Here is a 16097-nt window from a genome sequence, read left to right on the forward strand (position 1 = left end):
GAGGAGTGTGATGACTGGGCCTTTCTTAGAATTCTCATAATTACACTTTAAATATCTGGGGGAAGGTCTGATCAAGTGCAGAAAACAGAAGTGTTATCCTGCTGGTGTACCTGTAGAGAATATCAATAGAAAGGGCATTTATTTTAAGCAGCGATTAAAGAGGATCAATTATTGGCAGTTACATGATTTGTTTTCAGGCTCCCTAATAGACTGAGGAAAATAGAGGAATAGGAAATCAAGCTTAAAAAGGAGGATCTAAAACATGAAGTGCAACCACAATGCACAATAATTAAGAATTAGTAGTTAAAGTACAGTAAGTATGTGGTAGATGAAGTACATTGTACCTAAGTACAGTTTTAATACATCAGTGTAGAAATACTCCAACAAAATATACTAGTAAAACATGGGTGTGCTTACACACTGTGACCACCGGAGGGCAGTACAATAAACATGGTGTACCAAACAGCTTACTAACCTTCAGAACAGAAATGTCTAATCAGGTGGTAAAAATATCCCGAAGACTGGAAACTTTGAGTTTCAGTGAATGTTTTCAAAATAAAAGCAGTATATATTTATATAGGTGTAATTACAGACTCTCACCAGTCTCTAAAGATGATGGGCAGATGATTTGTGTCTAACACACCAGACTGTCTCGGCCTCTATTTTCCTGATAAAATCAAAACATTTAAATAAATTCTACAAAATTAATTTAAAAAAAACATTTCTTAAAAAACTAAAAGACTTGAAAAAATAGGATCTTAAATAGTTGTAATATAGTCTTCAGCAAATTCATTTTTAAACAATCAAAATCAAACGTATTATAATAAGTCTTCACTGCCCTCTGGTGGTCGCTGTGTGTATCGCATTATCCCAGACGACATCACACGCTTTCAAAATAAGAGTCTCTTTGACTGTAAGAAGTAGTCACATCACACACTTTCAAAATAAAAGTCTCTCTCTGACTGCAATAAGTAGTCACAACATCACAAACTTTCAAAATAAAAGTCTCTCTCTGACTGCAATAAGTAGTCTTATCACACACTTTCAAAATAAAAGTCTCTCTTTGACTGCAATAAGTAGTCACAACAGCACACACTTTCAAAATAAAAGTCTCTCTGACTGCAATAAGTAGTCTTATCACACACTTTCAAAATAAAAGTCTCTCTTTGACTGCAATAAGTAGTCACAACAGCACACACTTTCAAAATAAGAGTCTCTCTCTGACTGCAATAAGTAGTCACATCACAAACTTTCAAAATAAAAGTCTCTCTTTGACTGCAATATGTAGTCACAACATCACAAACTTTCAAAATAAGAGTCTCTCTCTGACTGCAATAAGTAGTCACATCACAAACTTTCAAAATAAAAGTCTCTGACTGCAATAAGTAGTCACATCACAAACTTTCAAAATAAAAGTCTCTCTGACTGCAATAAGTAGTCACATTACACACTTTCAAAATAAAAGTCTCTGTGACTGCAATAAGTAGTCACAACAGCACAGTTTCAAAATATGACTTTATAAATAGGGGTATAAGCTTTGCATGTTTTATTTTGTACATGTAGTTACAGCCTCGTGCTAAAACACACAATAATTATCGGCTCCTTTTAAACAAAAAGTCGTTAATTAGGTAGCATAAAGTATTAGGTGGTTCACACATAACATTTGTACTTCAAATATTTTAGCAAAGGCAGTTATCTTAACATATAAGTGAGCAGAATGTAGAATCACAAAATGCAGTTTAAACAGTACAGCGAAAAAGGATATAAAGCTGCTCTTAAAGTACGGCCCACAGGTGAGCTGCCTTAGCCCCGCCCCTCCAGGCTGGCAGGTAAACCAGTAGGGTGGAGTGGGAGAGGGATTTTCTAAAGTGGTGTGTACGTAATAATTAAGAGAGCATTACGATATATATTTTAAAACTATAACGTCTCTGTTTCTTTTCCTTTCCTAAGATAACTTTTAATAATCAATCAATAAAGTTTATAATCTGAACAGAACACGGGGATCTTTAGCACACCCAGTCTGCATAAATGGGGAAACAGCTGTGTGTGTGTGTGTGTGTGTGTTTCCTGGCCATAGCAGGAAGTCAGACTGTTGATCTCATCAATGGCTCTCACAGTGACAGGTGAGTACTGCAGCTATTTCTGCTCTGTGTACTTGTACTACAGTGATGCTAAACCTTTGTTGTATTTGTATAAACTATTATCAGGTACTTTTTCACAAACATAGGAGTCGATATGGATGGAAAATCATTATTTGTTTGTGTCCATCTGTGTATCTGCTGTGGGTACACACACGTGGAGGTGTTCAGATATTTTACTGTTACAAACTCTGTGTTGTGATTATCATATAATTGGAGTATCAGCAGTAAACGTACACAAGTATTACCCCCTTCAGTGGGTGGGAGAAGTACTCAGATCCTTCACTTGAGTACAAGTAGAAATACTAAATAAAAAGTTCTGAATTAATAGTTTACTTAAGTAAACGTAGGAAAGTATAATCACAACATATACTTTAAAGTACGACTAGTACTCTGCAGAAGGACCCATTTCAGAGTTGTGTTCAGTGCTATCAGCTGCATGTACTACAAGTGAAAGTATTTGTTATGCAAGAGAAGTAACGCAGTAATACCACAGTGGAAAAACACAGCAGGCCTAAGATATGCTGCTCTTCTTAAAGTCAAATAATGCTGGTGTTGTGATTGTCACGTCTTTGGAGGATCAGGAGTAAAAGTACACAAGTATTATTATATTCAGTGTACTCAGATCCGTAACTCAAGTACAAGTACAAATACTAAGGTCTTAAAATATTCTACTAAACATTGAAGTCCAAAATGTTTACTGAAAAATCCAAATCTACGTTAAAGTACGACTCGTACTCTGCAGAATGACCCGTTTCAGAGTTATATTCAGAACTATCGGCGTCATGTTCTTCAAGAATCAAGTAAAAGTACTTAATGCAGAGTGGATCTATCACAGTACTGTGTTAAAAGCACGATATTTACATCCGAAATGTAGAGCAGTATGTGGTAGTATTACATTGAAATAGTCATAGTTTAGTTACTTTCCAGCTCTGATTGACTTCATGTATTTATAATATCAGCCCTCAGGGGAGACCCTCAGCTGCATGTAGTCAAAGTTACGTAGTACAAGTACTACCTTCATATAGCTGAAGAACCTGCAGTGAACGTGTACAAGTATTATGAGCTTTGTGTAGATAAATATACGTATAGTTCACTACAGTACAGAACTATTAGCTACTTATAAAGTATCTGCAGTACAAGCATTATCAGCTTCTTAAAGTACGTGTTGGATGAAGTACTTTTGACTTTTATCAGTGTAGAAATACTCTGTTAAAAGTAGAAGTTCTGCATTAAAAACTATTCTTTAAAACACAGAAGTACACAATCAAATACTCAAATTGTACTAATTATGCAGAGTAATATTTACTATGTCCCAGGATTATAATAACCAGTGAAGTACCAGTATGTGTACTTTACGCCGCCAGGTCTAATACTCCTAGATAATACATGATGTTTCATTAGTTGTTTTATATCTTTAGCTGATTTTGTTTGAGTCCAAAGTTTAATATCTGATCCCAAGCTGTAGTGGAAGTCTCAGTCTCCTGGTTCACATGAATAACTGATCAAATGAACTTTTTCCAGACCGGCATTAATAAAGAATAAGCTAAGGTTTGAAATGTAAAGAGGAGCTCTTTGGTTATAGTAGAATACAAATAAACACACTAATGCAAGTAAGAACACATCCAGGGCTAGAAATGACGAGCAGCAGCTCCAGAACAGGGTCACGTATGTGATCACATAAAGGAGAGTACTGTGTCTGAATTGTGAGGGGGTCTACCGGGGGCCGTGGTGGTTCTACAGCCTGCTCGCGTTGAGTGGAGCAGCTGAGGGGGGTTCAGGCCCCTGGTGAGAAAGCCACCTGGCACGTCCAGCTGGGAGGAGACCCAGGACCAGGAGGAGGGATCCCTTCACTGGTCTGGGAGCGCCTTGGAGTGCCCCAGTCAGAGCTGGTTGATGCGGGCCAGGGAAAGGGTCGCTTGGGGCTCTCTACTGGACCTGCTACCTCCGAGACCCGACTCGGATAAGCGTAAGACGGATATATTTCACAACATTAAGGTATAGAAAAAGATTTAGATGAAACCTGGATGTACCAAAAAACTACGTACAGTTCAGAGAAAACACTAAGAATAATCAAACAGAATATGTGGCGTGAACAGATGTGCACATTATTCGGAGGTTGAGGATGAAGTGCCTCACACTGAAGCACAGAACTTGAGTAAAGGTACCCGTACGTTTCTTGCGTGACCTGGTGGTTTAGTTGAGTCTGAGGTTTGTCTGTTACTTCCTCTATCAGCTCTCACCAGTTCCTGCATGTTATTTGAATATTCTCTAAGCACACATTATGTCTGTGTTCCCCCTCTGTAAACCAGAACCATGAGCGACCCGGGGGCAGTGACTCAGTCCTTGAACGAGACCAAGTGTAATGTCTCGACTCCCTACAGTCAGGTGGACACGTCGGCCCGCCACTTCTTCCTGATGTTCCACAGCCTGGTGTTCCTGGTGAGTCCCCTTTCCCTGTCTGAAGAAACACTATGGATTTATATTTCTCTTAACATTTTTATCAAACATGTTTTGCTTTTATTGTTATTATTATTTTTAATACAATTATTGAAAACGTTCCTATAAAAAAAAACAACGACGTGATATTTTCCATAAGTGACATCGGCTCCCCCCCCCCCCCCCCCCCCCCCACCCACCCCTCCTGCAGGTGGGACTGCTCCTGAACGGCTTCACCCTGAAGGTGTATTTCTGCCAGGCTCAGCAGCAGCAGTCCAGCACCGTCACCGTCTACCTGAAGAATCTGGTGGCCGCCGACTTCCTGATCAGCCTCTGCCTGCCGCTCCGGATCCTGAACTACGCCAGCACCTCGGTCCCCATCCACCTGGTCTACTGCAACTTCGGGGCGTCCACCTTGTACCTCAACATGTACGCCAGCATCCTGTTCATGGGCTACATCGCAGCCAACAGGTGAGCTCACGGGGGGGGGGGGGGGGGGGGGGGGGGGGGGGGGGGGGGTCACACTCATTCTGGGTCAGGGGCCAGAAGATCGAGAAATCACTTTACATTCATTTCCAGATCTGTGTAATCCTGATCCGCCAGCAAACACACTACAGTGGGAACCATTAAAGGGCCCTTATTCTGCAAAATCCACTTCTTCACCTGGACCTCCTCCTAGAGCAACGTTGTGTTTTTTAAACCAATCAGCTCTCAGAGGGGCGTGGCCAGCAGCAGCTCATCAGCATTTAAAGCTACAGACACAGAATCGACACTTAAAGACCTCATGACACGTGGAAAATAAAGTAATATACATACACACATTGAAAGTACACATACAAAATAGTCACTTGAAGTTGGTTTTAATCATTATGATAGAGAAATTGAGTTTGTACGGCCTTTTAAAAGTGCGATTTTTGCGATCTGCTACCGACCTTCCTATTAGTCAGTCACATGACCTATGACGTACACTCCGGAACGGCTCCTTGGTCAAGACACTATCCCACCTGTCACTCACGACTATCCTGACACCTGTCAACAACATGGATTCTGACAACTCCGATTCATCCTCGGATCCTGACACATTTTTCGAAGTGGCAGAGTCCGACCCAATGCTGGAGGACAATGTGAGGGGCGTTATGCCCTATAGATACGAGCCATACTTGGATGAGTTGGAGCCACAGGGTTCTACGGAAAGTTCGGATGGCGAGGCAGAAGGCGCTGTTGGTGGTGCTGCTGTGGCAGACGGTCGGATGCCTATGGATTTTGGCAGACTACAGCACGTGGAATGGTAACTTCCTTCTTGTTCACTTTTCTGACAATGAACACTCCGTAAGATATTGTACTTTGTAATATCCACCACAACCAGCGTTTGCACCAGCGAGCATGTGTGTGTGCAGTCTGCCTCCTCACCTCCCAGAATTAGCCAAATAGTCACCATTACTAGCCTACAGATCGCAAAGGGCCATTGTTGTTTCCCGGTGCTTGTCATAGTCTTAATCTTTATTTAGTTATGTTATTTTTTTTGAGAGCGATGAAAATACCAATTAGGTCTACTATATTAGTTTGCCCTGCGTCATACTCATACAGTAGCCTATGCTATAACCCAGTAGTAGCCTATGCTATAACCTAGCTCCTGACCAGTGGCCATCCTTCCGCGATTAGGCTAGTTCTACGTCGGCTTTTCACGCGAATCAACCCATGACATTGACACTTTGTAAAGTTCTGTGACAATTGTAAGATTGTTTCAAGCCCCTTGCCTTTATCTGTTATATTTTAGGTGTTCTTGTGGGAGATGTGAGCCAATGCCACTGGTAGTGGAGTCGGTGTGCTGCCGCGAACAGTCAAGAGTGTGCGAGAGGAGAGAGGAGGAGGGAGCAGACACCCGCTGCATCACAGAACATTCTGGCTTTGAGCCAGTTTGTCTGAATCTGCATGTTCTGCGCACCGCACATTTCCACTATCGGCAAGAATACGGGGATGTAGAGGGAAACGAGTGAGTATACAATCCTATTGTAAAATCATTTGTATGGACTAGTAGGAATTGTATGATTTGATATCACCAATGACGTAAATGTATGCGTAAAACGAACTGTCATGTAGGTTACAGTAGGCCTAGGCCTACATCTAAAACACCTGTGTTTTTCTTCTGATTTTCTTTCAACTTTTAGGTGGAAGAGGTACACTGGATACAGACAGTTTGTGCGATGGTGCTACGAGTACCTGGGAAGACATGTCAGGGTCCCCATACCTTCCTGTGTGGTGTGGTGTATCCGGAGAACTTTTCCCTCCATTGATTACAGGGGGTTCCAGGACACCAACAGCCCGTGATGATACATGTATGCTGTTAACTTGTTAATTTTGTTTTTTTAGTTTAAATACATGAGTTTGTAAATACATGAAAATGAATGTCAATACATGATACCTCTGGCTTCACATGAATGTGTCTTCATTTTTACAACTTACAACAGCTTACAACAAATAGGCCTAGCAAATCAATTTACACCTTCACCATGGAAGGGTAGCTGATATTTTTGATCATACGGTGTCTAAGATGTGCTGTACTTCAGGGACAATGCAATACAAGCCCACATGGATAAGGGGGAAAACTGTAGCAACACAGACATACTACACACCCTGTAATGACACTTTTCAGAACACCAAGGTGAGGATGGAGCAGGAGGTTCCCAACACAGTAAATCAAAGCACTCACGGCAAAGATGAAATTAAGTTTGTGTTTATTCCATTCAGTCCGGTTCTCATGTGTACATTTAGGTGTTATTTGTAATGCTAAAGCGGGTCATATGTGCATTGACTGCTGCCCTCTTATCCGGCTTTTCGAATGATGCATTGAGTGGCTCTGTAACAGGGGACGGGTCTGGGATGTCAAAGTCATCACCGTTGTAGTCCTCACCTCGACACATGGCCTCCACCATCCGCATCAGCTCTTCAGCATAGCCTGTTGCAGAGGAATATGGGACAAGGTTCAAATTAATCCAACCATAGATATGACACACGACTATGTACATCTCAAAATACAAATCATATCTGCAATCAACTTTCTATTATGCTTACCAAAAGATGGCTCCTGTAAGACTTTCCTCACAATGTAGCCGCCCTTCTTATACTTTGGATACCGCAGGTTGAACATCATCTCGCCATCGTGTCTGCTCCGCTGCTCCCTGTTGGCATTCTCGTTGAAATGCAAAGCAGCCAGGATCCCTCTAAGAACAGAACACAAACAGAATAATCAGGAACAAGATGACCATTCTTAACAGCGAAACATAAACAAGTCAACCCAAAAGAGCCCATGTTACCCCTCTATTTATCAGGTTGCACTGCCTAACAGTGGCTGCCCAAACCAGGCACAAGGCCCTGACCCTTGCCTACAAAACCACTTCAGGACATGTACATTTCCTGTGCACTGCAAATGTTGCAAGCTGTGATTTTGTCCTCGATTGTAAGTCGCTCTGGATAAAAGCGTCTGGCAAGTGTAATGTAATAGAATGTAATAATGTCCTAAAAGAATGTTTCACGGAATATTTCTTTGATTACCTGCTCTCCATCCCTTTGTATGAAAAGTGGCACATCTTTGGCGCAAAGTGGGTAATCACGCTATGGAATGCTTCGAGGTAGGATGTCTGGTGTGACGGGGACAGGCGTTGTATATCTGCACACAGCCTCTTGTTCCGGATGATCTTCTCCACTTCAATAGACACCTTCGTATCTGAAGAACATTGTACAAAATACATGTAAATTATGCAACATGATGCAACATGATACTGTGATCACAATCTCTGTAAAATAAACATTAGGAGTATACTAACGACAACTCAGCCACGGTTTACGCTGTTCCCTGCCTTCCAGGACTCCGTGCGCACAAGAAGAGAACAGTCCCTCGAACCCGGTGTGCCTGTTGTGGATGTGATCGATGACTGATGTCCATTTGTCCACCACAAGTTGTCCACTGCCAGGAGGCGTCGAGACCACGGACCAGTACAGATGGTTTATAATACTTCCCACCCAGGGTTTGAGGTCCTGGCAACCTCTAGTTTGTCCAAGGCTCTGCAGCTTCTTCTTGACACCTGAGTAAACATGTGTAGATGAATAAATAAATAGAAATCTAATGTACTGCTTGAAGGTCTTGACTCCAAGGGCATAACTAAAACCCTTTTTAGATACATGAACAGCCTGTAATAGCCTGAAATAGGCCCTGTCCTCCACACACACAAGGATTTCACACATAAAATTTGTCCAAACCCAAAAAATCATATCTTTCAAAAAGGAATGTCAAGGTAGTGCTTCAAGTCTCTCTTAAAAATTACATTAAACAGGTTTAAACATGTTGCACTTACTCTTGGCTACATGCCATATGTCAAACTGGTGCGTGATGTCTGGATGGTCCTCTCTAATCATCATGTTGATGCCTATGTGTCTGTCTGTCACGAGAGTTCCGACATCCACAAAGCCCTGGACTTTCTCAAGGGATCGCTGCAGTCCCACTTTCTCCATGTGGTAGGACCCTCCAACCTCATTGCTCTAAAACATAAAAAGCAGGAGATTTTGATGAGCATAACATTGACTAGTATAAAATTGTCCTTACTACGACAGAAGAGTGTGTTTTCTATACTGGGCAGGACTCACATAGAGGCATAATACATCTGAAATGTACCTGTACAAGTTGTACGTCAATAACAGCTGTTTTCCGGAGCTCCATTGTTGAGTAGGTGCCGTACTTAGCGCAATGCCCTGGGGTGTCGGCACGCCCGTCACCACCACACACGATGGGTTCCCCTTCTGCCTGTAGCAGACAGAGCATGGCAAACTGCTGCTCGCCCCAAACTCGCTTCACAGCTTTGAAAAGCACCTGGTCCTGATGTCTGAAGAACGATCTTTCCGACATCACAGCAACGCCCAATCTGGATAGGACACGCAGCACCTTGGTGACAGTGGCCCCACTGAAGAGAATGGCAGCGGACAACAACACATTCCCAGCTGCTGTTCTGCCGAAGAAAGGTTGACTGTTCCATAGTCCTTGGTTCCCACATCCCCCGCACTGGATGGTGACCTGCAACTGTGTTCCTACTTCTTTACACTGCCAGGACAGTGACCTGCTCCCACAAAGTCCACAGCTGCACCATGTTGACAACAGCGTCACCAGGCATTCCCAGAACACAAGAAAAACGCTACCTGCTGGCGCCTCAGGTGGCGGCACTGGTGGAGTATTGTGTTCAGGACTCTCTTCAGCTGAATCATCAGAGGACGGCAGCTTGTAGTCGGGATCATCTGTCGACATGTTGTCATCTGAGTCAGAGCCACAAGAGGTTGAGTTGTCGGTGTTGTGAAAGCAAAAGCAGTCATCCTCAGTCTGAGTCCCAACAGTGACCATTGATGTAGTAGCCTGCACACCTGGGGAAAAAACAATGTTTAGTATATAGAAATCAGTGTCAGCTTGAAGGAAATCTTCATTCAATACACACAACTTTTTGTGAAGCTTGCTCGCACTAGTAAATTTGTAGATTGTAAAATAGTCTTTTCCTAAGACAGATAGTTTTTCCAACATTCTTGTGTAGATGTGAAAATAGATGTTTGACATAGAAAAGGATTGTCATTAGTGATGTATCTATCTACACAAGATGCAATGCTGAAAAGACCCGTTTCCCCGGACATCTGTTTGGCTAAAATACGTACATAAATGATAAAATACCTTTAGTCCGTCCCCTTCCTTTGAACTGCATAGCCACCGTCCTTGTTGGTGGCCTCAGACACACTTGAACGGAAAAGTCACTGTGCTGATCTTCTGTTGAATTCACCTGAATAAATAAGTAAGTAAATAAATAAATGTGTGTATACATATGTGTGTGTGTGTAAAAGTTAAAAAAAAAACTAAAAAATAGAGTTTCCTTCCAACACAGGTAACCTAGTAAAAAGTAGACCAGTGTATTTGTCTTACAATCAGCTGATTCTGCACTGGTTGAATTGAGTTTGTGGTGGGTCCTTGTTAGGTTTTTAGTGTTTTTCAGTAATGACAGTCCATCTATCTAGTTAGGTACAATGGAGTAAATGGTGTAACGGTTATGTTATATGTGCTACTGTTGTAATTACACCACAAAAGTACTTTTACTTTTAACACCTCTGGAGATGGTGAGGGTGAAGGTCTGAGAGAGGGGGGCACTGGCACTTGATATACTGTAATGCTGTGTGTAGTTAGTCAAATAAAATCTTTAGTCAGTAACTTAGTTGACCTGAACGCTTTCCGAAAACTTACATCAGTAGATGGGTCCCCGTCAGGAAAGTCATCGCTTTCCTCTTCAGCAACATACTCAGACTGGCATTCCTGTAGTACCTGAAACATAAATAAATAAATCACAAGATTTAGCGTGAGTTGGAGGGGGAAAAAAAACGCTACCGCAAACCTAAAACAAACACTTGAGACTTGACTTTTTGCTAACACTCTGAGGTGAACTTAGCTGAATAGCTAAAGCACTTAGCACTAGTAGCCAGCTGAGCTGAAGTGTTCAGAGCTAGCGCCAACTTCAACTATGAAGAACCACCGCAAGCTGTTTACACAGTGCCAAACACTCATTCCTTTGCATTTCATTTCCCTTCCATTATTAAAATATAGTCCAAAATAAGAAGGTACGTACCTCCAATCTCTGCCTTTTCTCCAGAGCATGAGACCTCCGGCTCTTGACGTCGCCGTTCGCCCCCGGGGCTAACCTCGAGCTTGTCCCTCGATGAAATATACGCGGAACCGAATTGGGCAGCAAAACCTTCTTCAGACGAACATCAATACCAAGCTGCTCCTTCAGAGCGGGGATCGAGTCGTAGCACTCCTCTTCAAAATGCGCTGAGCAAAGTACAGACGACGAGCTTGGCTTCCATACTGTTCCTTTCGGACCAGCTCTTGTCCTACAAACTTGTTGCGTCCAGAGTTCACACAAAGCAGGGTCTTTCGGAAACCGATGAAGGGTAAAACCGTTCTCCCTGGTGTTTGAACAATACGCTGCAACACACCGCTCAGGCATGTTCTCAACAAAAATATTAAGAACAAAACTTTAAAGATGCTAAAACTGCGAGTACGACTTACTGTGACTAGAAATGATCAAGGTCAAGGGTGGCAGCAGGTGCAATCAGGTCTAAAAGCGTTCCGGAGCATACGTCATCTTTATGTTGGAACGTTGTCAAGACACTGGCCTGTGGATTTCAGTGGCTTGCGTACAAATTTCGAAAATAACAGAGAACCGGGCATATTTATCACAATTATGTATTTCAAATCGAAAATAAAAGTTATTTTAGACTAAATAAAAAAAGGTAGTCTCTAGGTGTCATGAGGTCTTTAACAGGCCTAAAACAGAGGGGATTATGGGATGCTGCAATGATCTGTTTGGTGTTTCAGCCAATCAGAGACCTGCTCTGTATATATCTGGGACCTATAGTATAGGGTATAATAGAGGTGCTTTAAGGGAGAAGTTGTTCGCCTGCCTTGTAAATGTATAAAACGTATACATAGAAAATACTTTGCACAGTCATCCTGCGGGCCGGGTCTCTGACCCCCCCTGAGTCAGCCAAACAGTGGACACTAAACGTGGTTATACCTGTTGTTCATCTACATTTACATCCACCGGTTTTTATGCGCTACTTCCATTTAAGCTCGATAAAACCTGAGAGGAGATGGAGAACTTTTACAACCTCTTGATGGAGCCAGAAAAACACATTTTATATATTTAATTTGGATAATTTATACATTATTTATGAATAAAATCTACATTGTTTTTATTATTATTTACAATTCATGTTATTATTTAATTTTTGTTATTTATATATATTTTTTAATAAATAAAATATACGTTATTTTTATTATTATTGAAACAGTTCCTATAAAAAAACTAAACAACGATGTGTCAATAACTGGATATTTTCTCTCAATAACTAGAGAACTGAAACCAGTTATTATTCCATTGCTTTATTTGAATTCATACTCAAACTTTAACTGTACAGGACTTGAGTAACTAAAGGAGGAGTGAGCAGCTGGAAACATCTGCTCTTATTACCAATACCTGAAAATCTCACTAATGCCAGTATACTGTCAGCATGTGAACTGTGGCTTCAGAATCAAGGTCTGTCGGTGAGTTTGACGTAAGGCTGAGTCACCTGAGTCATACCCAGGTATTAAAGTAATGCAGTAGTTTCATAAAAGTTAAGAAGACATGTGGTAGGAAGAGCTTTGCATGATATTGAGGTCAGGATATCACAGAGGTACTTTTACTGGAAGGACTACTTTTGTTTCCTGACCACTTTAACAGTCAAAACTTTACCGTACATTTTCACGTATCAGATGGAAGACTCAGATCCTTCACCAAAGTGAACGACAGTCTCCATTAAAACATGCTACTCAAGTGGAAGCACAGAAGTATAAACTCAAATAGCACAGACTTTCACTTCAGTTTGGGGAGAAACAGGTTAAGATCAAACTGAAGCAGGACGCTGGCCTCTACAGCTGCACTGAGCAGGCGTCGTTCATTATGAGGATGTGGGATTTGTATTTGTAAAGCTTTAGGATGTGGTTTTCTAATGAAGACTATACCTGCTGCAGGAAGAAGTAGATGCTGGGTTTAGCAGCCTTATGTTTGGACCTGCGTTCCTCAGAGAAAGTAAAAATAAGGACAGCAGAAGCAGTCCTGCAGCCGGTACTGCGGTAGCCTCTGCTTGAAGGCTGAGGCTCCGATGCAATATCACAAAATATGAGGCGACAAACAAACATCCAAACCAACTGAAGAAGCTCCCAAACCGCGTTGAAAAGGATCTGATTACAAAGGGAGGTAGACCTGAATACTCTGCAACAAGTCGAAGATAACATCGCTTAGCAGTCACTATTTCAGTTGCCGGGTAACAGAGCTGTTGTCTTCCTGACTTCCCCCCTGAGGGAGACTTCATGTTGCATAGAAACAGCAGCACTGTGTACCATAGTTAATCTCTGAATCCTCCATTGTGCAGCAGTAATGGCATCTGTTTGCACTGCAAGGGCTCCACAACAAAAGTTTATCAGATAGTTTCATGTGATTTTAGATTATTTAGATATCAGACATTGATAATAATAATCTCCACATATTAACACACTTCATGAAATCTGAAGTAAAAAGCTAATGTTGGGCTATAAAGGAACTACAGCACGGTCACATGACTTCACATCACCACCGCTAAGCTAAAGGAGGCTAATGTTGGGCTATATAGGAACTACAGCACGGTCACATGACTTCACGTCTCCACCGCTAAGCTAAAGGAGGCTAATGTTGGGCTATAAAGGAACTACAGCACGGTCACATGACTTCACGTCGCCACCGCTAAGCTAAAGGAGGCTAATGTTGGGCTATAAAGGAACTACAGCACGGTCACATGACGTCACGTCTCCACCGCTAAGCTAAAGGAGGCTAATGTTGGGCTATATAGGAACTACAGCACGGTCACATGACTTCACGTCTCCACCGCTAAGCTAAAGGAGGCTAATGTTGGGCTATAAAGGAACTACAGCACGGTCACATGACTTCACGTCACCACCGCTAAGCTAAAGGCGGCTAATGTTGGGCTATAAAGGAACTACAGCACGGTCACATGAAACGACAGCCATGCTGTTTTTAAACTCAGCAGTGGGGTATTAACTGACGTATTTAGTGTTATGCTGACTCATAGCTTGTTCCTTCACCGCTCTACAGTGTTGGTTTTATCTGAGGATGTTTTGGTTAATATTCTTCTCCTTCTCTCCTGTCTCCAGGTATCTGAAGATCGTCCATCCGTTAGGAACCCACGTCCTGCAGACGGTGCGAGCCTCCCACATCATCTGCACGCTGACCTGGCTCTTCCTCTTGGCCACGGTGAGCACCTACATCACCCTGTCCCTCCTCACCCAGGGCCACTTATCCTCTGTCCCCAGTAGCCTGAGCTGTGACGACAATCACAGCGCACTGCTCAGCGCCGTCTACAAGTTCATGCACTCGTGCTCCGCCGCCGTCTTCCTGCTCGTCCTCGTCTCGCTGGTCTTCTTCTACTACAGCACCTCCCGCCGCTTGTCTCTGGCGCAGCAGAGGCAGCCGGCGTCCTCCACCTCCAAGAAGTTGGCCAAGTCTCGCAGGAACATGTTGGTGCTGGTGGTGGTCTTCTGCGTCTGCTTCGTGCCGTACCACCTGGTGCGCCTTCCCTACGCCTTCCTGAGGGGCTACTCCTGTAGCCAGACCTTCTTCTACCTGAAGGAGGTGAGCGTCATGCTGTCGGTGCTCAACGTCTGCTTGGACCCGCTCATCTACTTCATCTTCTGTAAGGCCTTCCGGACGCAGCTGAACCTGAAGACGGCGTTCAGCCTCACGACGGCGCCGACGCGAGCAGAGAACACCAAGAGGAGGAGCAGCGACGGGCAGCTGAGCACCATGAAGTTCAACCGGAAGACTTCCCTCACAACCACCACCAAGCACAACGACGTGCTGTAGCTTAGACTAAGACTCAGTGGCGGTTTCACTGAGGGGGGGGGGGGGGGGGGGGTGGCAAATCTGGCTGGTTATGTAATGAGAGGCGCATTGCGGGACAAAAGAGACAAAGACATTTTAACAGAACGACCATCAGTATAAATTATTCTATGAGGGGCGCCACAGGGCAGGTCAAAGATCATTGTTACTGACCACCAATGAACCCCCCCTTGAACCGCCCGTGCTGATACCCAAAAACAATCACGTCACAACTGCAGAGTATGAGCAGAGACGGACCAGTCAACAGGACATTTTTGGGAATAGCTGTTGGACTTCAGACTTTAAACCTATTTGTCCGATCGTCATTTTTAGTGGCAGCTGATTTTGTTATAGGGAGTTCCATCCATCCTCTTATATACCGCTTATCTGACTCGGGTCGTGGAGGTAGCAGTTCCAGTGAGGGCCCCAAACGTCTCTCTTTCCCTGGCTCACATCAACCAGCTCTGACTGGGGGATTCCAAGGCGCTCCCAGACCAGCGTGGAGATCTGATCCCTCCACCTGGTCCTGGGTCTCCTCCCAGTGCCTGGAACACCACAGCTGGCTCCTGGTTCTACTCCGAGTCCCTCCAGGAGGACTGGACTGCTCACCTTATCCCAACCCTGAAGGAGTGCAAGTTAAAAAGGACTTGCCTACTCAAACTAAATGTTAGCTTTTAGGTAATAAGTTCCCTATTGTATCTTTATTTATTGATGTTAGAAGTTGTACAGAGTTCTATGAAGCCCCAAGGGCTTTTCAATCCTCTAAATTGCACAGAATCATTTGTATATACCGGCCTCTATGGTTTATAAGATACGCAAAGAGAAGCAGAACTGTGAGTTATATATATCAAAGGTCAGCCTGCACTCTGTGACGCACCACTGCCTATACATTAGCATTAACAGCGTGTTGCGGGTGGGTTTTAATCACATTCAGAGGGGGTTTTAGCATAAATGTAATGTCATCGTGTTTTTGCAACTTGTTGGTTCTGCAGTGACAAAAACTCCACATTCATTCACCACAGTTGTT

The 16097-nt window shown here is 43.1% G+C and overlaps 3 protein-coding genes across 3 annotated transcripts; 2 read left to right on the forward strand and 1 right to left on the reverse strand.

Annotated features, from left to right (window-relative positions):
• The first annotated feature begins 1853 nt into the window (after positions 1–1853).
• LOC134879921 (P2Y purinoceptor 14-like) lies at positions 1854–15092 on the forward strand. Its single transcript, XM_063906498.1, has 4 exons — positions 1854–2123; positions 4451–4580; positions 4789–5048; positions 14347–15092. Exons 1-4 carry the CDS (start codon positions 2029–2031, stop codon positions 15053–15055), a joined length of 1194 nt encoding a protein of 397 aa, XP_063762568.1. The 5' UTR covers positions 1854–2028; the 3' UTR covers positions 15056–15092.
• Positions 5356–7534, forward strand: LOC134879940 (uncharacterized). The gene is made up of 3 exons (XM_063906532.1): positions 5356–5865; positions 6355–6570; positions 6746–7534. Exons 1-3 carry the CDS (start codon positions 5618–5620, stop codon positions 6903–6905), a joined length of 624 nt encoding a protein of 207 aa, XP_063762602.1. The 5' UTR covers positions 5356–5617; the 3' UTR covers positions 6906–7534.
• On the reverse strand, positions 7296–11912 carry LOC134879910 (uncharacterized). The gene is made up of 9 exons (XM_063906479.1): positions 11222–11912; positions 10843–10920; positions 10282–10387; positions 9247–9983; positions 8930–9113; positions 8402–8659; positions 8130–8301; positions 7650–7798; positions 7296–7533 (listed from the first exon to the last, which is right to left on the reverse strand). The coding sequence occupies exons 1-9, from the start codon at positions 11600–11602 to the stop codon at positions 7346–7348; spliced, it is 2253 nt and encodes a 750-aa protein (XP_063762549.1). The 5' UTR covers positions 11603–11912; the 3' UTR covers positions 7296–7345.
• Positions 15093–16097: the final 1005 nt, after the last annotated feature.

The sequence above is a fragment of the Eleginops maclovinus genome, chromosome 18 (assembly GCF_036324505.1).
Source record: "Eleginops maclovinus isolate JMC-PN-2008 ecotype Puerto Natales chromosome 18, JC_Emac_rtc_rv5, whole genome shotgun sequence".
NCBI classification, from domain to species: domain Eukaryota; kingdom Metazoa; phylum Chordata; class Actinopteri; order Perciformes; family Eleginopidae; genus Eleginops; species Eleginops maclovinus.

Excerpts from the sequence above, each read along its gene's own strand:
- LOC134879921 (XM_063906498.1), top strand. The coding sequence starts at position 2,029 with ATGGGGAAACAGCTGTGTGTGTGTGTGTGTGTGTGTTTCCTGGCCATA. Across the intron at positions 2,124-4,450 it reads AATGGCTCTCACAGTGACAG|AACCATGAGCGACCCGGGGG; the intron begins GTGAGTACTGCA and ends TCTGTAAACCAG. Across the intron at positions 4,581-4,788 it reads TCCACAGCCTGGTGTTCCTG|GTGGGACTGCTCCTGAACGG; the intron begins GTGAGTCCCCTT and ends CCCCTCCTGCAG.
- LOC134879940 (XM_063906532.1), top strand. The coding sequence starts at position 5,618 with ATGGATTCTGACAACTCCGATTCATCCTCGGATCCTGACACATTTTTC. Across the intron at positions 5,866-6,354 it reads AGACTACAGCACGTGGAATG|GTGTTCTTGTGGGAGATGTG; the intron begins GTAACTTCCTTC and ends GTTATATTTTAG. Across the intron at positions 6,571-6,745 it reads GGGGATGTAGAGGGAAACGA|GTGGAAGAGGTACACTGGAT; the intron begins GTGAGTATACAA and ends TTCAACTTTTAG.
- LOC134879910 (XM_063906479.1), bottom strand. The coding sequence starts at position 11,602 with ATGCCTGAGCGGTGTGTTGCAGCGTATTGTTCAAACACCAGGGAGAAC. Across the intron at positions 10,921-11,221 it reads AGAAAAGGCAGAGATTGGAG|GTACTACAGGAATGCCAGTC; the intron begins GTACGTACCTTC and ends TTTATGTTTCAG. Across the intron at positions 9,114-9,246 it reads TTGACGTACAACTTGTACAG|AGCAATGAGGTTGGAGGGTC; the intron begins GTACATTTCAGA and ends TTTATGTTTTAG.